This window comes from Atractosteus spatula, chromosome 18 (assembly GCF_055471065.1).
Source record: "Atractosteus spatula isolate fAtrSpa1 chromosome 18, fAtrSpa1.hap1, whole genome shotgun sequence".
Classification (NCBI taxonomy): domain Eukaryota; kingdom Metazoa; phylum Chordata; class Actinopteri; order Semionotiformes; family Lepisosteidae; genus Atractosteus; species Atractosteus spatula.
Window position 1 is genome coordinate 16,376,038 of NC_142723.1, and position 24,017 is coordinate 16,400,054.

General features: G+C 44.3%; 1 protein-coding gene across 1 annotated transcript in view; it reads right to left on the minus strand.

Moving 5' to 3' along the window:
- LOC148818706 (G protein-coupled receptor family C group 5 member B-like) overlaps nucleotides 1–19,638 on the minus strand; it is a 33,600-nt gene extending 13,962 nt beyond the window's left edge. The window contains exons 1-2 of the mRNA XM_088936557.1: nucleotides 18,754–19,638; nucleotides 1,564–2,590 (exon numbers count right to left, since the gene is read on the minus strand). Of these exons, the coding sequence (XP_088792683.1) occupies nucleotides 1,564–2,587 (1,024 nt within the window). The 5' untranslated portion in view covers nucleotides 2,588–2,590; nucleotides 18,754–19,638. The remainder of the gene's footprint in view (nucleotides 1–1,563; nucleotides 2,591–18,753) is intronic.
- Nucleotides 19,639–24,017: the final 4,379 nt, after the last annotated feature.

Genomic DNA, 24,017 nt, shown 5'->3' on the forward strand with positions numbered 1-24,017 from the left:
GGGTCCATTTCTCCAGAAGTCAATTCATCTACAGGTATGTCTTTGCACTGTGGGAGGAAACAGAAGCACCTGGAGGTAATTCGGGCAGAACATACAAACTCCACGCAGACAGCACTCCAGGAATTGAACTCAGGGCCCCAGCGCTGGAAGACAACAATGCTACACCCAGCCCTCCACACAATTACACTATTACAGTATTTTTATTACAGTGTACTGTACAGCCCTTAAATAATACGAATGCCCTTTTGCAGAGCAATTGTATTGTGCTTTTTTTCAAACTACCAGCACCTTTCTCAGCCCAAGAAAGCTTTTTAGCCACTACTAAAAGGGCAACACTGCAGACAAACTGTGAGAATCATCCCTGATAATGTACATGGAAGAGAAAATATATTCAGAGGCAATGTGGAACAAGACTGGGGCTGCACAGCGAGTGTGTGGGTTTCTGACAGCCTCAGGGCTGGATGGACTCATGGACTGGTGTCCCATCCAGGGCGTATCCTGCCTTCCTCCCATTGTTTGCTGGGATAAGACATTTAGAAAATGGAAGGATGGATGGATTAATGTGTGGAACGAATCTGGGTCTCAGGCTTTAGCTGAAGTCTGTTTATATAATCTGTGCCAATTTTTCAGCTGCCTTCAAGTAGGCGACCCAGTTGCAAGTTGGATGCGAAATGTGTGGCAGAGGCAGTGAAGTGATGTGTGACAAACTTGGAATGCCTTCAAAGACAGGAACATGTTCTCCGTGTCCTGGGTGGAACTGCAGATTAATGCAGACATTTCTAGACCGACAAATATCTGAAAAAGACAATTCAAAGAGTCAGCAGCTGTCCTGAGCCGTGGTAGGGTTCTGATCCATTTAACACCTGCCGACTTTCGGGCTTTTCGTTGCGGAATTAAAGGAAGAAGAAAAAAGCTGCTTTTTTGCTTTTATAGAAAAAATCTTTCAGTGAAAGGAGAAGGCCTATAGGCCTTGGCACATTGCTTCTTTGTCTTCGTTGTTGCACGTGACAGAAGACAGAGGGAGCAGAGTATTTCAGTGAGTCACCATTTAAGACTACCTCCGCTGAGAGCTAATTGCCGAGTAAACATCTTGACAGCAGACCTGGGCACAAGCAATACTGGTGCAAGCCCGGAGCATCAGATGAATTTTACCCATCCATCCATTTTGTAACCTCTTCGTCCAATTCAAGGTCACGGGGGAGCCTGAGCCTATCCCAGTAAGCAACACATGGGCACAAGACAGAACACACCCTGGACAGCACAGGGCGGACAGACACACACTCACACCAGGGCCAATTTTCCCAGAAGCCAATCCACCTGCCAGCCTTTGTCTTTGGACTGTGGGAGAAAACTGAAGCACCAGGATGGCAAACCCTGAGAGAACTACAACACCCCAAGTGCAGAACTGAACTGGGAGGCATCAGTTCTCACCCCAGCAGCACCCTGCTGCCCCTCAAATCGGAGCCAGTGTTTGACAGAGCTGTGCTGCTCCCCTCTGAACCTCCACAGGCAGCCGGTGCGAAAGGCCTGGCTCCGTGTCCGGCAGCGTGCGCTGGCACGTACCTGCATTGTGCTCGTCGAAGGAGAAGGCCTGGTTCTCCATGTAGGGCCGGTGAGGCAGGGCCACGTCCTCGTCGAAGCTGGTCTCGCGCAGGCGGGGGGGCGGCTGCGAGGTGTCGAAGTAGTCCGGGGCGCTGGGCGGGGGCGGCGGCCGGACGCAGCAGTGCACCTCGGGAATGGCGTGCAGGAGCAGCAGGGCCCACCCGTGGGAGACCAGCGCGATGGCCAGGGTGGGCTCGTCCCACAGCGGCGGGTGGCCCAGGGCCCGGTTGCCGTACAGGTAGAAGCCGGACCAGGCCGCCCACAGCAGCAGGGAGAGCAGGCAGGCGAGGACGAGGAAGACCCCGTTGCGCTTCCACTTGCAGAACTTCCCGCACAGGCAGAGCACGGCCAGGACCAGGGAGGCCAGCAGGAGGACCAGGGCGTAGGTCGAGGCCAGGGTGAAGTCCAGAGGCAGGTACCCGCAGGCCGGCTGCCCCTCCCGCACCACGGTGAGCACCAGCCACTCGGTGGCGATGATGGCCTGCACCAGGGTCAGGCTGAGGGCCAGCCAGGAGAGCTGCCAGGGCCCCGGGCTCTTTCCGTGACGCGCCAGCCTCCGCAGCCGCCAGCCCTGGGCCAGCAGGCAGGAGAAGCAGAGGGAGAAGAGCACCCCCCAGAGGGCGCGGCGGGCGACGCACACCCTCTCGTCGGGCCGGATGATGTAGGCGAAGCTGAGGCCGAACAGGCCCAGCACGCCCAGCAGCAGCAGCAGCAGGACCCCCACGGGGCTGCGCTTCTCCGGCTCCGTGATGAAGGGCAGGCGTCCCAGCAGCACCAGGGCCAGCAGCAGGGCGGTGAGGACGCCGGCCCCGGCCACCGCCTCCAGGACGATGCCCCACACGGCCTCCAGGTCGCACAGCGGGGTGTAGGACGCCGGCAGGCCCAGGCCGCAGCCGCGGGGGGTGCTGGAATTCTGGGAGGAGCCGCCCCCTAGCAGGGAAAGCAGGAGCAGGAAGAGGGCCAGCCACTGAGAACAGCGCGCCATGACCTAGGATCGAAAAGCACCCCAGTCACACTGTGGTCTGAACAGCGCTCTAACAGAGAAGCCAACATGTTCTGCTGCCGCCCACAATGGGAAACGAGCCCCTTTGAGACCGGCCTTCGGGGACAACGGGTAAAAGTGTTCGGTTTCTATCTGTTACACTGATTGCTGGATGCCGCTCGTTTATATGGAGGTCTAGAGTCAAGGTCAATACCTCGCTCCTTAAAGCTACGTTCAAGCTACCCATTAGCAGGCTTTTCTTTCAACTGGAACAAAAATCAAGGAGCCAGTGTTGATTTAAGGCGCTTCATAGGCTCTGCGTAGGCCGAAATACTGTAGCCTCCCTCTTTCTAAAGAACCGAAGAAACGTGGTTTCGAGTAAGTCGTTTTAATCAATATGGTGTTATCAGGCACTTCTCCATCAATAACACAGACATGGTTTGATGCTTTCATTGATAAACGGCAGTATAGGCATTACCTAAAACCCTGTGCTTATAGTAGAAGGCTCTTTGTTTCTGAAAGAGAATGAAATGACTGGAACAAGTTTGCAGAAGGTTATTTTCCCATCTGTGTTGTGTGTATACAGTATGTATACAGTATGCCCTTGCTTTGGAGGACTGATAAAGGGACAAGGGGTGTCTGGTATTGCCAGCTGTCCGTCAAGTTACCAAGGAGATACTGTATTTCAAGCTCAAAAAACTTTAAATATCACTCGAGACATAACAAATATCTCACTAGCACATGGGAAATAATTATGTCAAAAGTAAAGTGCTGGATTAATATCATCACCTGCAGATTTGCTCGTAAGCTTGTGACACATCTCTTCAGAATTTGATCAGAATCCATTACAGATTCATGGCTGTTTTTTGCTGCCAGTTGTGGATTTGTGTTTTTCCAGCCGGGGTGCCCCTTGCCTCTTATTTCCTGACCTGCAGCTGAGACCATTCAGTGGAAGCTGCCAAGACCTCCTGTCTAACCACAGCTCTCTCCAGCCTTTCAGCCACAAAGGGCACACCCCCCAGCCTGCCGCCACAGAACCCCCCCGTATGTGCTTGTTTGCGGCTGACGTGCTTGCACACCGCAGCCGGGTGTTGCTGACAGCAGTAAACGATGGGCTCTCTCTCGCTGCCCTTGCCTGTCAAGAGTGAGACATCAGGAGTGGCGGGGAGGTTACCCCTATTTGAGCTCCAGAAGACTCTTGTGAGCAACCCATGCAACATCACTGGTGCTGCCCACATGAATGTAAATGCATCCAAATCAGCTGACAGAAAGGTACCACTCACCACAGGATTCTGGAAAAAAGCTGCGCCGTCTCTCTGTCTGTCCACTTTGCATGCCCACCTATAATTTGCATGCTAAATCTTTCAATTTACATTGATTTTACTGTCACCTAGGAGATACGAATATAGGTATAGTGTGCTATGATATTCTTCCAACTACCAATAATACAGAACTGTTAAAATATATTGGAACACATACATTGCCATTTTAAAAATGGCTCTGCAAATTGAAAAGACTGCTTAATTAATGAAGGGGAGGAGTGCATTTTTTCTCATACCCTTTTTCCTATTAACTCCAAAGTCAGACATGTAGCACAATAGGTTTTAGCACAATGGAAAATAGAGAGGTTGAATTCAAGTGGAATATGCTCAGACATGCCTTGCCACTATTTCCAGGGTGATAACATGAAAGTGAGTTACATTATTTAGCTTTGGAAAGACAGATGGTGTGCAAATATTATTCCACTGGCTCTGTGTCTCTCTTTGCATCTCTTCCTTCCTCGTCACCCCCTCTCTCTTCCCCCTTTTCCAAGAGAAAACCGTGCCTGGAAGCAAAGTGCGTAGGAGAACATTTTCTGGCAGACTGAAGGGAACAAGGTCATCAAGATCAGAACTTCCCACAGCACATGCGCAGTGACTGGGGAAAGATGAACACTCCTGAACTCTTACTGTTTTGGAAAATATCACAGGCTGGAGAAAACAAGCTCATAGTTGAATGTGAAAGAATGGAAAAAACAAATAATCAAGCATAGGCTTAAACTTTCTAAGGATCTCAAGCCTTGTCACAGACAAACGTCCTCTTGACACGTTAAAGCAAGGATCTACAAACTTCTGAATGGTCCAGCATGTTTCTTAGGTCACTTTGAAGTACCCGCACCTGAAGGACTGATAAAAGTGGTTATATTAGTCCAATTTAGCTGTAACAAACTGATTTAGGTTGTTATATGAGTTGGGAGGAAAATCTGTCCACTCACTCGTCCTCTGGGACCAGGAAAGCAAACACCTACAGCAGGATAAACATTTTCTGAGTTTGATATATAGTTACATTCTGTTCCTTAAACATAGAAATAAAACCCAAAATAGATCAGTCCTCTTTTTACCTCATTTTTGAACACATTTTGTAGTTTTGCTGCATATTACCTGAGGTACTGTACATTTGGAATGTATTTAATTTTGCACTGCAATGCAAAAGAAAAAAAAAGTTTATCAGTGACCTGAATTTCAGCTAGCTCAACTTTGCCCCCTTTTAAGAGCGTACGAAAGAGAGGGGGCCACTTGGTTCTCTGGGCTCATTTGTTGGTTACTGTGGTTACTGAAATGATTCAAGGAACCTCATGCTGCTGTTTCATGAAAAGAGGCAAAGTATCAGCTTCAGAACGGCTGGTTAGCTTGTTCTCGACTCCCACAAGCCCTTGTGAAAAGAAGTGCCCCTGTTCTCTGTTCTCAGTTTTAAATGCACACCCACATAGTATCCACTAGAGTTCTCCAGTTTATGTTTCACTGTTGATTCAGAGAAGGCCCACATTGATTTAGCTAAATTACATCCCCTCATCCTTCTCAGGTCAAGATGAAAAAGCCCTGAAATATATCCGATCACACTGCTCTAGACTGATTCCACAGCAGTTGTGTCTATTTTGCAAGGTTGTGACTAAGAGTGTGAACAATATCCTACAACACGTGTTATTAGTGCATTGCATAACTTTAACAGCATTTGATTTAAATTTTGCACTTAAACTAACATTATATCTTACTATTTCAACCAGAAGACATACAGTAAACACATCTTTTTCACAACTAATCTCTTCAAGTCCAGTGTTTCTAGTTCTATATTTATTTTTACAGCAGGTATTTACCTAAATCTTTAGAAGTTAGCTTCTTCAGTGTTTGCTACTCCCCCAGTCTTGTGTACATTTACTAATTATGCTATAATGTAGATAGAGGGCAGGGTGACTCATGATGTCCTCCAATTTGAGCTTTCACTCCTTATCAGTCCTCTCTCTTTTCTAACCATTAACCAGTTCCCAAACCAAACACACACATTATCTCGAATGCTACTGCCAGCAATGTAGGAAGTAACCTTAAATAATAACTTTATCTGAAGCCCTCTGAAAATCTAAATATATCAAATGCTCTGTTCTAGTTACTATTTAGTCAAAGAACTCTTATGAGGTAGTTAAGCAAGATCTACTGTACCTTTTTAATCCACCTCAACCTCCCTTTAAAATCATTTTGACATACAGAAGAGTTTCTAGCTCTAATTATTGTTTCCCTAACCTTAAGAGAAAATTTGCTTTATTGTTACTTTCAGTTTTCTTGCCTGTCTGTCTATGGGCTGTAGATTAGCAATTTTCTAGTTAATTTGTATTAAACCTGTCCTGGCTGAGAACATTTTTGTTAATGGCCTATGAAAAACTTGTCTTGTTTCGTTAGGTACAATTGGTATGATATCATCTGGCCTCGGAGATCTCTTGATCTCAATCACTTCTACTAAGTGTAGCGCTCCTGCCTTTTCTATGTTAATACGATGTACATAGACTTTCCTTCTTCTGCTCGAGGCATGTCACCGTGCAGAAGGAATGTGATGTTCAAAAGCAACAGAGCGTTCCTACCATGCCTGGAGTGCTGGTGGGGGCTACTGTGAGGGGATGAATCGATAGTGCCTCTCTCATCCCATGTACTGTAGTACTCCTCCAAGTGAACCAAACACAGCCTTTTCATACTACTCCGGCACCCTTAAAATGTGGATCTCTTCCACTGGTCCCAACACCCCCGAACCCCCCCACCTGTGCCAGCTGACCCCCACCCACAATGCCTTTCTGCAAGGCTCCTGCCTGCCAGTGGCTTTCTGTTCCTGTTCTGTTGCTATAGAAACCCTTTCTTTAGCGGGTGCTTCCCTGTCCAGCGTCCTCTGTAATGTTACGTTGCTGTGCCAGTAAAGAAGAGGGAGCACGAAATCAGAAATCATGGTTTAATCAGCCATCCTTTCCTATGTGGAAGTGAATATCTGTCAGCAGGAGAACCACTGAAAGACAAAGGAAGTCTGACAGACAGGAGATTGGAAACAGTGAAGATGAACTTTGGCTGCTGTCTGATAGCAGTCTCCCCTCTGCAGCTGAGGAGGAGAGGAAACTCCTGCTTTTGTCCTGCTCCAGCAGCTGGAGGATATGAGGCTCATGTCTTGATGTCGGACAGGAAACGGTTCAAAAAAACGAAATGTATTAGTCAGCTGACACGGCCACCCGCCGTTTCCACTACAGCTCTGCCAAAATATTTTTCCTACCCTGCTCGGATCGCCTCAGTGTACGATCACCAGAGTCCAGAGAGACTGCATCATGGGTTCCAGGTGATGGCTCAGCTAGTAGATCGAACTGATTTAATTAAATAATCTGTGACTTTCATTAGTGCTCCTGTGTTTGAGTTTAATTCAGGTATTTACCTGTTAGGACTGAAGTTTTCCGTGATTTACGAGAAGCTGCGTCTGAACAAACTATTCAAATCATTTGGTGCGAAGACAGTGGAATAAGTGCTCTGACCGTCCCAACTGAGGATCAGGAGGAAGTCATGATTAAAAAGACACCTTCTCAGCTGTATTCCTACATTTTCCTAGCTGTATCTCTCTTGTAGAAACAAACCATAGTCTTGAAGACTCAACAGCAGGAGGATCCAGTGGAGTGGAAGCAGAGGGAACTGTCCAGAGTTCTGACAGCAGCAGCACAGTGTTTCTTCAGGGGAAGATTCCTATGCTGGATAAGCTGCATTTGCTGAGTGGAATAGACTCCCATGCTCTGTAGTGAAGTGGAGCAAGAAGCTAGGAGGTCCTGTAAGTGGGGGCAAGCTCTTCCCAGAGTGAAAAAGTCCTTCTCTACCCTTCTACTCTGCTCCTCCTTTCCCACTCTTGCCATCCTCACCAGCCCATGTTATACTAATTGCAGGTTGGATTTCTTTGATCTCTGCTCACATGTACAGGATCAATTACTGTAGGAGTAGTGATATATGTACAGGAGTGCATTCTGTTTTATATTATGAAAACACACACCATACTTGACATCTGATTTTTCCACTTCACAGTACCTGCCTATTCTTTTTTCTATCTCTTTCTATTTCTTTTCCACTGAAAAAACTCAAAAATGTTTCTTAACAGGGGTCAAGTATCTTGCAGTGATATTCAATGGCCACTCTTCAAAACTTTAAATAGCTGCCAGCTAGCATATGTAACGTAACATACAATATAATTGATAGATGCACTTAATAAAAACTTGATGGAGTGATAAAACTGGAAAAACAAAAATACACAGCACAAATCTGATGAAGCTTGATTTTACATGTTGCCCTGGCAAGGAAATGCTATATCACAGAACAGGAAAACTGAGAAAGTGAACTTTAGGATATGAATGCTACTAGGCACACAGATTCTCATAAAGTCAATAGGTGTTGGTACAGCTACTGAACCAAGAGTTCACTAAATTATTAATATGGGCCTGGCAGGCAAATTGCAAACACTGCGAATGTTTTTTTATTGTATATTTTTATGTTGCATTGTTGTCCTACTAGTGTTGACAAGAATCGTTCTAAGAAATGAATCATTGCACCCTACCCATTGAATCAATATCTGGCCCGTGAAAAGCAGTATAAGAAAGCCTGGCCAACCTGGAATGAGAAATCTTGACATACCGATTAGTCAGCCTTGTCAAACTACCAAGCATAAAATGGAGCACATTGATATCTAGTGAATTTGTTATATACAGTACTGTTCATACTGCACTGCCGAAACGCAGGAGACATAGACTGGGTAATTAGCTCATTTTTAATTGTTTTAGTGTGGCAGGGTGCTGCTTTTGGGGGTTTATTGTGCAGTACATGATTAGTTATCAAATAATATTGATGAACGGAACTAAACATTCAGAAAGTTTGGGGATATTTGATTGAAGTCTACAAAACCCCAGGGGTGGATCCAATGAAAATTTACCATCAGTTCAGCTTTCGAACTTTCCAATTAGGGGATCAGAATATAGACAGCATAAAAGCAGACACAGATGACAAGAGACCTACCAAACAAATAAGTGGAATATTAAGGACATAATAAGCTACAATTGTTTATGATAAATGAAAGTTAAATTATATACCACTTGGATATATCTTCACTGGTTTGTGGGCAATCTTAGATGTTTGTGAAGGGCAAAAGGTCCTTTCACCTTTCAAATAATGAATGTTCAGTATTATAATTCAACATGTCATTATGTGCTGTGTCATGTCTGCAAAATACTGTGCTTTGGGTTGCCATGTTTGAGAAATGCTCCTAAATAATTATTGCTTTGTCAAGAGCTACAATCAATGTCTTCACTGCTGAAGGACGATAGTAGAACAGGGAGTTTCACCCCTGGTCATGTATAAGCAACCCCATCAAGCGCCATGATGGAAAATCCACAGTGACAATGCAAGCCGGGGCCCAAGAGAGCCCCAGGCCATATCCTCACATCCTTTGGGAGCAAAGTGCTTGCTTGCCTCTCAGTAGCAAAGCATTCCAAGTGGTTCACACAGATGTGCATAGAGAAACTGAGATCTGCACTGAGAGCCACAGCAAAATGGTTGTTTAAATCAACATGAGATCTGAAAGCCCTTGTGGAAGCTGAGATGTAGGTTTGAGAACTAATAAATCAAACCTTTTGCCTTCTGGGGGATCACTTGACCTTGAAGAGATCAGCGGTCCAGACTAGACTCATGCATTGGCCGTTGGTCCTCTGGGTCCCAACACTTTCTCAGTCCCAGGACTGTCTCCCTGCTTTTTCTCTGCCTCTTGTCTGATTTCTAGCTCATTACAAATGCAAATTTGTGAGTCTTCAATGACTCTTATTTGGGTTGTTTTGACTGTGATTTACCATTCAAACTGACTGCAGCATGCAAATGCAGATTAAGACCGATCGAGTGCTTAGGGCCCAGTCTGGGGTGCCTGCAGTACAGTATGTCAAGAATCCATTCATTGTGCGTGATCACTGGGGTGCAGTGCCCCTGCACTAGGGGTTCCCATACCAGGTCCTGGTTTTCAGTGCAGCTGAGCTTTATACTTAAATGAATCTTTAATTGAACCAACAAGTTACTTGGTTAGAACCTTTAAAGGTTTCTTTTCTGCTCAGAGGGTAGACATTTCAAGTTACTTAAGAACCACAGCAGTTGAAAGTTGCCCTCCTACACATTTAGAGACTGAAAACAATTACAGAGTTCAAATTCATCATATTACTGGGTTTGTTTAGGATGCAGTTATATAACAGCTCAGGTGGAACAGAAACCAGCAGGTGTGGGTCTCCAGGTGCAGAATTGGGAACCCCTGTTCTACCCTGCTATTTTCCTTCCCCCACACGACTTCCTCTCCACCTCTTTGTGAGCTGCTTTTGCTGGAAAAGATGGACGGAACTGATCAATTTTAGCAACAAGATCACACAGCAACTCCCCCTACTGCTTTAGCTTGGCTGCTTCTTGAAAAAATAAAAAGCTGTGCAGCCAACATGACTCAATAACATGTTCCATACAACACCCACTCTTGTCTTTCTCTTTTTCTCTCTGCCTTAATATCTGGTTCTGGCTAAATATGTTTCTTTCGGGATTAAGTTTGCCAATCACAAAGCACACTCAGCTGCCTCCTCTGTTTTTTAAAGAGACCCTTTCTGAAATATCTTATAAACTGCCCCCCTCTTCCTCCTCCACACACACATACGGACTGTCCCTTGACTGCCTCTCACAGGCTCTTACATAAGAGCAGAGGAACCAGTGTCTGCCAGTTTGCTGACATTGCTGCTGCCTCTCTGCTACAGCGGCATTCTTCCCTGAAACCAACATGCGATCACTCCTGCTGCCCGTCTTTAACTCTTCAGCTGCCAATATGACATTTACAGATGGGAAAGAGCTGGAAAGCCTTTAGATGCGTCATCTACAATGATTCACTCTTTGACCAATGGATATTCAGACAAAACCACATGAATGCCCAACCTTAAAAGACTCAAAGATTTTAACTGATTCATATTCACAAAGTGTGCCCATATCTCTTTGAAATCTGCAGATATTACTGCATTGCCTAGTTTTCCCTTCAGGCTACCCAAATGAAAAGACTCACTAGATGCAATCGGGCAATGCTCGTTGTACATTACTTTGGCCTTTTCTTCTTATAATCCACACTAGTCTAAAGACACAAATTAATAAACAAGTAAATGGAGTATGTGTGTTCTCCCCTTGTTTGTTAGAATTTCCTCCCATATTCAAAAGACATGCTGATAGGTATGTTTGTGTGTTTGTGTGTGTCCTGTGAGGGACTGGTGTCCTGTCCAGGGTGTACCCTGCCTTGTGCCCATTGCTTGCTGGGATAGGCTCTGGCTCCCCTGTGACCCTAAACTAGATGACGCAGGGACAGATGGAGCATCACATCCTAGCCTTTTTCTTGGACACCGGGTGATGCAGTTCAACCTTTTGTTAGGAAAAAAACTTTTACATTTCAACTTCCATAAGCAGTAACAAAAAGCAAGACTGCAAAAAAAGACACACAGTAACCTTGTTTAAAGCTTACTGTCCAGCAATGCAGCTCAATCTTTAAAACATAACACACACAGGGGTGAAGTTCAATGACATATTTTTGTTCTAATATGGAGATATTCTGGATAGCGGAAAAGATTTGAGCAGGGAGCTGTGTCAGTGTGTGTAGGCTTTCTTTCTGCTTCTCTCTTTCAGTGCGAAATCATCCTTCGCTTCTCCACTATTGTGGATCGTTGTTGATGATGATAGCTATAAAATAATAACACCTAACAGCTGCAAACCTCATTTCTAATATACAATTTAATATATTTTAGGATTAATATATTAGGATTTAATATATATTTAAATCCATTCTCTTTCTAAACTCCAATTCGGGGCTGAGGGAACACCAGAGCCTATCCCAGCAAGCAACAGACTCAAGGCAGGATACACCCTGGGCAGGACGCCAGCCCATCGCAGTACACACACAGACAGAAACACACACATGCTCATAGAAGGGCCAGTTTTCCCAGAAGTCAATTAATTTACCACTATATTTTTGGAGTGTAGGAGGAAACTCACATGACCACTGAGAGAACACACAAACTCCACACAGATAGTGCCAAAGGTCCAGAATTGAACCCCGGCTGCAGGGTTCACCTACTTGATACAATTTGTGGAAAAGCACAGAAATTTTAACAAATCCAATTACAAAAGGTCTGATTCACCCTAGCATTAACTGAGAGCTTTTAAAACTGATAATTAGGACTGTTTAGTGTGAGCTATCCATATCACTTATGCTAATTAGTTTCCAGTTACTAAGCACAAGTCATAATTTAATTATTACATAAATGAACTGAAGTCCCCTTGGGGGCATTTTACATCTGTACAGTTTGAAGCCCTGTGCATGTGTGTGTTAATGTTAGATTAAACCCCCCTTGTGTATTTAAAAATGTATTTGAAAATGTTCAGTTCTGATCTATTCCTAATTCTGAATAAAATTTCAAATCCTTCCAAAATGGCCCTGCATTGGCACATTCTTTGCTGGAACAGTTATCGCATGACTGGTAATGTAAAAACAAGGACTGAGCTCACTCTGGGCATGAGCTTTGTGCTGAATGAAGTTGGAGGAAATCACTTTAATCTGGCCAGGGTGTGCTGTACGCACTTTGCTGACAAAGCTGGTAAAATGTCAAAATACACTGCTAAGCATTCCAGAAATGAACCGACTACAGTTTTACAAGAAAAGAAAAAACGCTTTGTCACGATATTGACAATAATTGTCACGTTTGGAGATTTCAAAAGGCAAATGAGGTCACTTGAAAGAGGGCAGTTCTGAAACTCAGAGATTACCAAGTACAAACCTCACTCAACTTTTAAAGAGTGGAAAGCGAAATGACCAATATGCCCCAAACGGAAAAACTGAAATCATTTACCTTGTGATCAAGAACTCAGCTGGGGGCAAAATCTGGATGATTTCCTGCTTTATATCCAGAATCTTGTGAGATTCCAGGGCCCAGACTGGGAATCAGTGACCTAACTGTAAAATTCATCCATTTTATTACCACGTCATCAAATTAAGTGGTTGCTGGGGGAGTTGGATCCTATCCCAGCAAGCAACGGGTGCAAGGCGGGACACACCCTGGATGGGACACCAGTCCATCATAGAGCACACGCACACTCATGCCAGGGCCAATTTCTCCCACAAGGAAATGATTCTACCAGCATGTATTTACACTGTGAAAGGAAGCGGGTGCACACCGAGGAAACCCTCACAAACCCAGAGAGAACGTGCAAATGCCACACAGACAGCAGCCCAGGTCCAGAACTGAACTCAGGGCCCCGGCACTGCGAGGCAGCAATGCCAACCACTGCTCTTCCCTGCTGCCCCTAACTGTTTAATAATCATCTGCGCCCTTAAACTAGTGTGGATTATAAAAAGAAAAGGGCAATGTTATGTGCCACGAGCATTGCCCAGTTGCATATAGTGAGTCTTTTCATTGTAACAGCCTGAAGTGAAAACTATACATTACAGTAGTAACTGCAAATGTCCTGCACTAAACCTACAGCAGAGATGAAATGTACATTATGTTTAGAAAAACAATGGTCTCTCTCTGAAGGCAATGTAACAACTTAAGTTAGATATTCTTAGAAGAATTCTTTTGTTCAGAACATGAAGGCTGATTCTGTCCTGCGGCACACATCAAATTTGTTTTGCACAACAGAACTGCTCTAAAGCTCAGCAAACTGTTGAACTGGAAAAAGAGGAAATCTGGTGTTCTGTAAAAACTGGCATTTAACAAAAACATGGAAGAAAAAAAAGAGGGCCGAAGACTGACGTGGGGGGAAGGAGGGACAGATTATTTAAAAAATAAACGACAACTTGAAAGGTCCGGAAAATTCAAATGAATGTCCTGAGGTTTTCTGGCGCCGGTCGCGGAAACTCGCATTCATTTGTCATGAAGCAAACCGTTGCCTAAGCCACCCAGAAAACAGAAACACAGACCAGTTACAGCTATGTTACATAATTGCTGATTTCTGACAAACATAACAGGCTGCAGGTATTTCATATGCAGATCATAAAGGACAGGTTTGGAGATTCAGCTACTCAGAACAGGCCATTGGAACACAGTATACAAAAAATCTCTGACAGCGGAAGTGGACAGAGATCTCCACTTTAATGTTCAGTTGTCCGACAAACGTCAACTGAAATTTTACTTTGAGTCAGGGGTTGAAGGTCTCTGAACTCAGAGGCTGGCTGGATCGCTCTCAAGATTTATGACCCATACATATCGCTCAACTATTATGTGAATTACTGTAGCTGTTCTCGTTTTCTTATGACGAGGTTTAATATTATTTTTAGAGAGCCCCTCCAAAGAAATTATAGTCTGCGCAACCAGACACAATAGAATACATGCCCCATGACTACTCTCCTTAAACAAAGAGAGATTATTCAAATGGGGTTAGAGATAATTGCTAGTCTCTAAATAAAGAATACTGATTAAATATGATTTAACCCTTCCCTTTGTTTTTCCTTCACACAGTTATCCCCATTGGCATGAATAAAATCCCTCCAGACTAGATAAATCATTTTTGATGGTCCAAGGTGGTATATCAGACACTTAGCACACTTGCTACACGTTTTCGTACACAACAATAAAGGGTCCATTCAAATGTTTTATATATATATATCAAGATTTGTATATACATAAATAGGCTTAGACATTCTGGACAGCAGAGATGCAATTCAGATGAAACTGAAGTGTTAAGTATGACATGCAAGCAGTAAGAATACACATTTTAAGTATCAGAGCATACAGTAGTCGTCAAACTGGAATACACCTAAAGGTATTTAGTGGTTTACAGCACTTTGATTTTATATTATCCTCATCTATATAATGTGCAGTATAAAGGAACTAATTTTAGGATCCTGGGTAGCTGCAGTTCTCTCTTTCACAGGAACTCAGTCCTGTCCAGGACTTGGAAATATTACATGTAATCAGGACCGTCAATAATAAAAACATTCAATTCGGCCATTAAGTTATCCTGTAGAATTGACACTAGAAGACTAATTGTTTCAGACGAACACGTTTTTATACGGGGAGGTGAACTGAGCGGTAGCCAATTGACGCACTGAAACTTTGTCGACTACTCCAGGACTGACAATTAAACAGGACTCAGAGGGCAGAAATGCAAATCAAGCAAAATTGCGTTTGGAAGCTAACATGCACTGTTGACACAAACAGTCGCGGGACAGCCAAACAACCAGAGCGCCCGAATGACTCTTTTGTCATCTGTATTATTATTACTGAATGTCCAAGGTCCGTCCTGGAATAGAAAGTGAATCTAGTTTTTCCATTTCGCTTGAGTTTTTAGTTAACGACTCTCGACAACTGGTAGTTTTCCCAGCTTTTAAATCACAGGTGCTCTTCACGGTGAATTAGCGGGGTCAATTTCTGGCGTCCTGACAATTTCCCATTTGCCTTTACCAATTATGGCCTCCTAATAATCCCTGTCTGTGAACTGGCTTCATCACTCTGCTCTCCTCCTCACTGAGAGCTGGTGTGTGGGGAGTATACTGGTGCACTGTGGCTGCTATCACATCATCCAGGTGGGGCTGCACACTGGTGGTGGTGGAGGGGAGTCCCCATTACCCGTCAAGCGCCATATTCAGTATGTGTAAGGAATTATTATTATTAATTTCAGCTACTCGGTCAGCTATGTGGTTTATTATTGCATTTTCCAAAGCGATTGAAGTCAACTTGAGAAATGTGGTGCGCCACATTACTGTATCTCAATCTGCATAATAACGCGAAAGTCGCCGAATTGATCGAATTAAAAGTATCATATCTTTAAAGAGAGGGGGTGGGAGAAGTTTATACTCAATAGCCCTTCCTCTTCTTTTCCAATCTGCTTGTTTTTAAGCAACTTGTTAGGATGAACTCCGTTGCAGCTCTGCCGGTGAGATATGTATATTCTTCTTACAAAAAAGCAGTTTTAGACGAGTTTACTCTGAAGGATTTGTTAAAATAGTCTGACGCGTAAGCATAGGGGGGTAGCTGTAGACAATAACGCAGGAGCTTGACAGGAGTTCAAGAAAGATCTTAATCTTAATTTATTCATAGAAGTGGAAATGTGTTGTTGCTCATCGATTTTCATTTATTTCAGTCCATGTATTTTGTAATGCGCATTTTGTAAATGTGAGTTTTGTTGCATAGTATTTTATTCTGAAGGCGTCATAGAAAACAAAGCTGTTGTTTCACTATAAAGACGAAAAATACCACGCGACAATTTACATGCTATAAATAAAGGAACGAGAAAAAAAATAAATTTACATTATAGTGTAAAATAGTTTGATGATGTCCATTTAGGGAAAACATATCCATGTGTAATGTTGATGGACACTCTGCGTTTCAAAGGTTTCAAAATCATCACACACAGTGTTAACACACAGCACCTAATGTAGGGGTCCCACCTCGAGTCTAGAGTCTTCTTCAGAAGTGAGCACTCTGCTTGTGAAACTTTCGCGTGGCTCAGTGGAATATTATAGCATAATCTTTGAGCATTCAAAAAAAACTTGGGAAGACCTTTGAGTACTTGTGAAGAGCTACGTAGTGGTAAACGTAGAGTACAAAATGTCTGAAGTGCAATACCCTTTAAAGAATTATTAACGCACACATAGAGTCAATCAGGTATGTTTAATACCTTTCTGTACCGTTGTGATAAATACATAGGCTTTTCCTAAACGAAATGAAATCTAAATAAGTCTATCATTACATAGATGGTGTATAGTCCTTTTATGTAGCCTACTTCTGACTGGTGGGTTCTCAGACTCTGACCCCAAGACTGAGTGCTTTTATTTAGAAACTCCGATTCACACAAAACGAAGGAGTGCGTCTAGTAACAGATTAACCTAAAACTCTTAATCTCCACAAGCGACAGTCAGCTTCAAGTAGCCGATTGAAAGCGTTATGCCGATCTGACATACGTACAACAGATTAATTAGGCTCTAAACTGTGACTGACCACCTGTCTCCCATCTTTGCCTGGCACCTTTAATTCAACCACGATGGCGTTGCTCGACTTTGCTAGAGTGCTTTGTTTGGAGAGCTGACAACTGGCGTGGAGAAATTAAAAACCGTCTTGTACTTTTTAGATGTGTTTAGGAAGAGATGTCTGTGCTTCATAATGGAAGAGCCAAGACTCCCATCGTAGGCAAAGAGGCAAAGAAAAACCATCCCAGAAGCCGCAGCTCAGCTATAACCTGGGCAGCACTTGTGCCTGAACTGCCAACTGCGCACCATCTTCGACCCATGCGAGTCTATCTACTGCCATAGGCCACCATAATACGGATTTCGTGCAAGGAGTGGCCCTTACGAGTTACACCTTCACATTATGTGAAATGGTGTAACCTGCGAGTTGGGTGCAGGAGTCCCTGAAAGACTGTCCTTCAGATCTTTATGGGGAGTCTATATGCAATCAGTTATGAACTGTTTGTCCTAATGATACAGTTTTCTTCGCGTTCCAAGAGAACAAAAACGTTCCGAAAAAACATCTTTGGGGAACGAAAGCTAACAGAAAAAGTGACTGCGGAATACGGGGGAAGTTGGTGAAGAGTACGACGCTTTCGTCCACACTGACTCCTCCGTTTGAACGATAAAAGCAGGGAGGGGGTTTAAACTCAAGCGAAATGCTGAAAGCCCGCACCAACGGTGAGAACAACTTCAATTGACAGCAATCACGTGTATAGAGCCCAGCTGCTGGGGAGAGACCCCAGGGGAATTCACATAGCTGAACATTCACAGTGCGTGCCCGATCTCATGCGGCTCTCTCGCAACAACGTGCGTCCGTCGCTCAGCATGTACAGTACAGACGCTCTGGCTTAAAGCATAGGGCATTGACTTTTTTTTAGAGAGGGTTGTAATGATGTACGGTGGATTTAGACCTCGCACATCAATCAAACGTTTTATTGGGGGGTGCTGTCAAGCACTGTCAAGCCATTTTAGAACACGTGCGGTCTATTTATACCATGGGGTGATAAAAAAGACATTTGCTAAATACACAACCTCGAAGCTTTGTCCACACACTACGGTACGTATGAGGTTGCCTTGAGACTGATCAAAAAGATCAGGGAGAAAATATTCCATTATCTGTCAAGTGAATTCGAAAATGAGTTGCGGTGTCCTATAGACTCTCTTCGGGGAAAAACATCGAATTCCTTCTTTTACGGTTGAACTGTTTAACACTCTTAACTACCACAACCTCACTTTGTTAAACGAACTCAGGAATACAGCCTTTTATACCTTGGCACGAATATGTCAGCAGTACATTCTCTTGTCCTAAGAAAAGATTCGAGCTGTTCAAGAAATTAAAATATACATCGTGTATTTTGCTTGCTGTCACAGGGACACCAGACAATGGCAGAGCCTGGACCTGAGACCTTCTTGCTCTGAGGAGAGTCGGGCGAGTAACCTCTCCAGCCGGAGTTGAAGATCAGGATGAGGACCGAGTGGACAAACACGACTCCTTAATTTATACCGACACTTCTCCGTGAGTCTGTGAAAAGGGAATTAACAAGATGGTCCCTTTAGCAGGCTCAGAGGTCAGTTTAAAATTCATCGGGAGCTTCTGTATCCTTCTGTAGAGAAGCTGGTAAACAAGCGCTGTAGAAAACCACATAGAGACTGAGCGAAAATCCACAGTCTACTGGCACAACAAATACACGCCGTCCAATTTACATTCCGTGAAGTAGAAAGGGTAGTTCATATTAAAAGCCCTTAATATTTTCAAAGCTACACATGCAACTTTACAAAAATTAAACATCCGTCAGATTTTTACTTGATTATTTCCATAGGAGGGAAAACTCAATTCAACACACGGCTTCGACACCTACCTTCTAATCAAATCTCCGACTCCAGAATACTGAATCACGTGTGTGTGTGTATTGGAGGTAAATAGAGTCACATTTCGGTTTAAACCCCCTGCTGACAGTATGAGATCACCGGGACTCCTCGCATCGATCTCGGCTGTAATGAGCACGCCGCTAACCGGGCTGTTTTTCGGGATCTCTCCGGATCTGGGTCGGTCACGCTCCTGAGCTGGATCGGTTCTCCTATAGGTAGTGCGCTTGAGCCAGTCGCTGCTCCAGGGTTTTACTAAGAAGAATGGATGTCAGACTATTGTTCTCCCCCGCCGTTTGCCTTTCAATTCTGTTGACCGAAGTGGTGCAATTAACCCCTTCCGAGAAATACGGATTTGAAGAATAAAAATGTCTCGCCAGCGTCAAATCTCGCTGTTCACAAAGTTAGACGACATCAAGTCTATCCCCGGTGTCTGTTTCGGTCCAGATCCAATCGTTCGCGTGTGTCGCCGCAAATCTATCCGCACAAGCCGCATTCTTCACCGCGGAAGGAGATGAGATGTCAGCTTTGGGGCACCCACTGTTCCCCTCGATCGTGCTCCTCCCCGGTATCCCAGAAAAAGCTCCCGGTGGGTGGCTGCCGGGATCGCTCCCCTGTCTTTCACTGCCTTTGTCCCCCCGGAGACACGGAGTAGAGCGGCTCTATTGTCTGGTCAGTCGCGCTTTGTATTAAACCTGTCTGCATTGGGTGGCTTTTAAGTCCGCTGTGTGGTTCTGCTGCAGCAGCGACGAGACGAGCGCTCTCCTTCTGTACCGCCGAGGCTCCCCGGGGTAGGATGTAGTGATTCCCAGTGTGGTGCTGCTGACTGTCTGAGCGCACGTTTCCCCAGCTGTCCAACTCCATCACTTCACAACAAGGCGTCAGCGACACAGGTCCCGCCCCGTGGACGGTGCTCTGCGGAGCGAGTGTGCGCGATTAGGGGAGTGTGTGTGTGTGTGGATTGTGTCTGTCAGGATTATGTGGGTGACAGACGGGGTATTTCATTTTCCCAGGCCAAACGCCCGTGTAATCTTACTAAACGATTCACTGCGCATTGAAGCTGCCCGACAGTGTTAAAAGACTCCCGAGTTGCCAAAATCGTCGATTTGTGCGCCAAAAGGAGGAATCGGTTTTCCCGTTTTTCAAACTTGTCCACCCCTGTCGATTCTTTTTTATTGGAACTAAATAATCGTGTTGACAGGGATGCGATAGAAGGTACTGTAGCTCTATGGCGTAGGCTGCAATTTGAAAACCAACAGCCTTTCGGATATTAATCATTTGGATCATTTTAGGACGTCGTTGGCATTTCAATGCTGCTTTTTCTGTTGTAATGAGGAGAGAAGGGGTTATAAAAATGACACAATGCGCTACACAATGAGCCTCCACTCAAAAGGGGACACACACAGGTGACACAACGTCCTCGATGTTAAATCGAGAAATGCTTTACGCCTTTTCACCATCAAAACACAAAAAGAACTAAGCAAATAAAAAAATCACCTGAAATAGCAGTGAAAACTTTTTTTAAAATCTATTTATCTTTCAGCCTTTAATAGATCACTGTACCTGGAGCGCGGCAGTTATTCCTGGGAGTATTAAACCTATATTAAAAATATTTGAATTTTATGTCGCAGTTTACGACAGGTTTTTAACCATTACTATTAATGATGTTATCGTTACCCCGAAGAAGGTTCCACAGCCGAAACGTTGTGTTTTTTTCTTCTCTTTTCAGCATGGAATAAACCTATTACTCGTTCCTTAATAACAGTATAGTCTGCACTGTACTGCTGTTCATCCCGAAGCCCTGTTAACCTGCTGTTAACCGCCTGGACTGCGGAATGGTTACTGAAATAATGAAGTTAAAACCCCTACAGAATAATAAAAAAAGGAACTTTAAAAAACTAATTCCACATTGACAAATTGATGTAACGAGTCGCAATGTCGAGGCTGTTGAGCCATCTTCAGGTCTTAGGTGTGACGCCTAAAGAGGACAAACAGTCCAAATTCCCCCCCCTTTTACTTTCCAGTACACTTGACCTCAACGCGGTCTATTCGGCTGACGCAGCGCTCACGCACACTGCTGGACCTGGGCAATGCCAGCAGGCCACTGTGACGCGCATGCTCCCTGACAGCCAGTCCCGTTTGGTTACTCGGACCAGGCAGCACAGAAACTCAGACCCATAATCCGACAGTTGCACGATGAGGGAGCGACAGGAAGGAGGATGAGTGTCAAATATGTGATGAGTCAAGAAGGAGATTATTTTCTCTGGCAAAAAAAAAAGAAAACGAAAAAGCTTCCAGAGGCAGAAACGAAAAGCAACAGGCGAGACTCCTTGCCTTATTTATGGGGAACTGACACCTGGAGAGTCAAAACCCAGACAGGTAGTCAGAGGTGCCAGATTCGGGTCCAATAGGTTGTGATTCTTCGGGGTCTGTTTTGTTGTTGCATCTGGGCTCTTACACACCAGTGTTGATTGGAGTCTGTAACTAATACGGTTGCTTCTTTCAACTTTTTTTCTGCGCTTTGGCCTTGGTGTCCAATATACCAAGAGAGTGGTACCACCAGTGTGTGGTCTGTTTTCAGTTCTGTACGAGTTCTTAATTGCAGGGCAATGCATTTTTATGTTCAGCCCGAGGCATTGATTGAAAAAAAAACGTTTTCTGCTCTTAAAAGATGAATGAGATTTGTCGTGTGTGTGCACCTTGTGCACATCAGTGAGTGTTTGGACTGCCCTCCAGCAAAAGGTGTTTCCTCAGAAGTTAGTAAAATGAGAAATGAGTCAAATGAGGAGAGACTGCTTCGAGGTATGAGAGATGACGTTGCTGGAAACCAAGGACTGAGTGCAGAATCATTTCTCCCAGCAAACAAATCAGATACAGGCACGACCTGCAGCATCAGCGGTGATTAGGGACAGTGCTGGAACAGAAACCAGCAGATACCGGCTGACCAGGATCAGGATTAAGAACCACAGATTGAATGCACTAATTTTTCAGAAAAGTTTCCAGAAACTCTCAGAAGACCTCGAAACTAGATCTTCTGCAGCCAGGCACTTTCAGAGATTATGGAATTCAACTTTCAGATGACCCACAAGAATATGCCAGCACAAAAAAAACTAATGATGATGCATACGAATTGAAATCCGGTGCCAGTTTTAAGTAGACATGAATGCAATCAGTCAGCTCTGTGATTTTAGCTCTTCTACAAACGGCACAAACGATGAAATCCACCACATTCGTTACCTTAAGTGCTGCTTTCGGTCCCGAGATATAGCGCCTTCTTCCTCCGGCGATCACGTGACCGTGCACGGCGTCTTTGACCGCTAGCAGCCCCGTCAGGAAAGCTGAAACACTACAGTTCATAACTGGTGCGAGGGTAAGTGTGATTGCAGTTTTGTTTCTTTGTTTTCCGTGGGGGAGGGCTTTCAATCTGAAGAAGTAATCAGTTTCTCATTGCGTTTTAAATATGCAAATGAAGGGATGTTTAAAGATTCGACCCGTTTTTCGAGCCAAGTACTCAGAAACACTAGAATTAGCTACTTCGTGTAGTACGTGACGTTGGTTCTACTATGTATTTTTATGCAAAGCAAATTCGGATTTTTCTTAAGGGACGCTATATACCAAGTTGACCTAGGTAGTTCATAACACATCTGCAAAACAACATCTTGGAAACTCTCAGTGCCTCACACGTGCAGACCTCGTAAATATTTGACACTATTTTTATTTCCACATAACATAATTCATCATATTTTTTTATTAAAAAAACGTCATTATCCATGTCTTTGCATTGACGTTTTGATGAAGTAACCTTGTTGAAACTTGAATTGAACATTAACAATTTGTTTTCAATTCTGAATACTTAATTCATCCCCAGGGATTCAGATCATGAATAATGAAAGATTAGAAATTAGCGTCAAACGTGCGCCAGAAACAGTGTTTCAGAATTCTTACATTTTAAATTTAGCTCAAGCAGTAAGAAGCGGTAAGAACTGTTAGTGTTTGATAGTCAGTCTCACCTGTGATTACCGTACTGTACGTCACTCATTAACAGTGGTTCCCCAGACCTTTTCACTGTAGAACCTGCTAATGCAGTGTATGAGACTATATTGAATTTTATATTGACTTTTTAAATTTAATTAAATTAATTTGCATCTCTAAGAGATGACAATTAAGCGTTAATCTAAAGATCCCACACTACCTGTCGCACACTGCTTTAACTAGTTCATTGCCAGCCGTCTGATCTTTATAGACAACATACAGGCTCCCCCAACTATACTGCAGGTTTTGATACTTTATTTTTCACTGTCAATCCTAAAAAATCAAAAGTCAGGTCCAGTCACAAAAACGGCTAGGAAAGCGCATTACAAAGCCATCCCAGTAGCTTTAATGCTTGAAAAGAGAGCAAACGCCTGGTCTCGGGGCTGTGACTTGGCTTTAGACTGAATAAAAGATGTACATGGCCAGTATTCTGCGTGGCCGGCCTGGTGGCTCCGCGGGCTGAACCATCGGACACGTCTAAAGTTCAGAGAGCAGATCGACTCCCGGAGAGTCGTGTGAGTTGAAGTCGAGCCCCGAGCCTCCCCGTCAGTCTGAGATCTAAGCCCCGGGTGTAGCTCTCGTGCTGTCGGGGTGAGTTTGTAAAGGGGGCTGTTCTCTACCACGCCGGCCGTTTTGGGGGGCTCCATTTTCGGGGCCTTCCAAAACAGGGAAAATGGGGGGGTTTAAGTCCTTTATAAATGCAGAGATCGGAATTCAATTCGAAAAAGCAGCCCCTTATACCACTGAGACACCTTCAGGACAGGTGTGACACTAGCAGTGAAAGAGAGGTGCAGTCCTAACTAGGAGCGACAGGGGTCTCTCTCCAGCACATTTCTCTTGATTCGACCAGCTGGCCGCAAGCTTAACGTGTCCGGCGAACAGCTTTGTAGGAAAATGTCACTGTATTAGGTTGTCTGAAAATCCTTCGCCGTTAAATCTTTATGTATGATTTGGTGAGTTCAAGTTTCTATTTATTTTCAGTAACAGTTGAGCCCTTGTAACCGAGTGCCCAGCTGTCATTCAGGAGCCGAGCCCGCCCCCAGAGTGACCTTCCTCAGCGGACACGCCCCGTCCACCTGTTCCACAGGTGCGCCCGGCAAGATGGCGGCGGGGTGAGTTTCTGCGGCGTGAGGTGCGTTTGCGTTTTATTTCTATTTTTCTTATTCTAAGTGCAAAAACTCAAATTTCACTTTGAGAAAAGTTAGACAAAAATGGATTGTCGTTC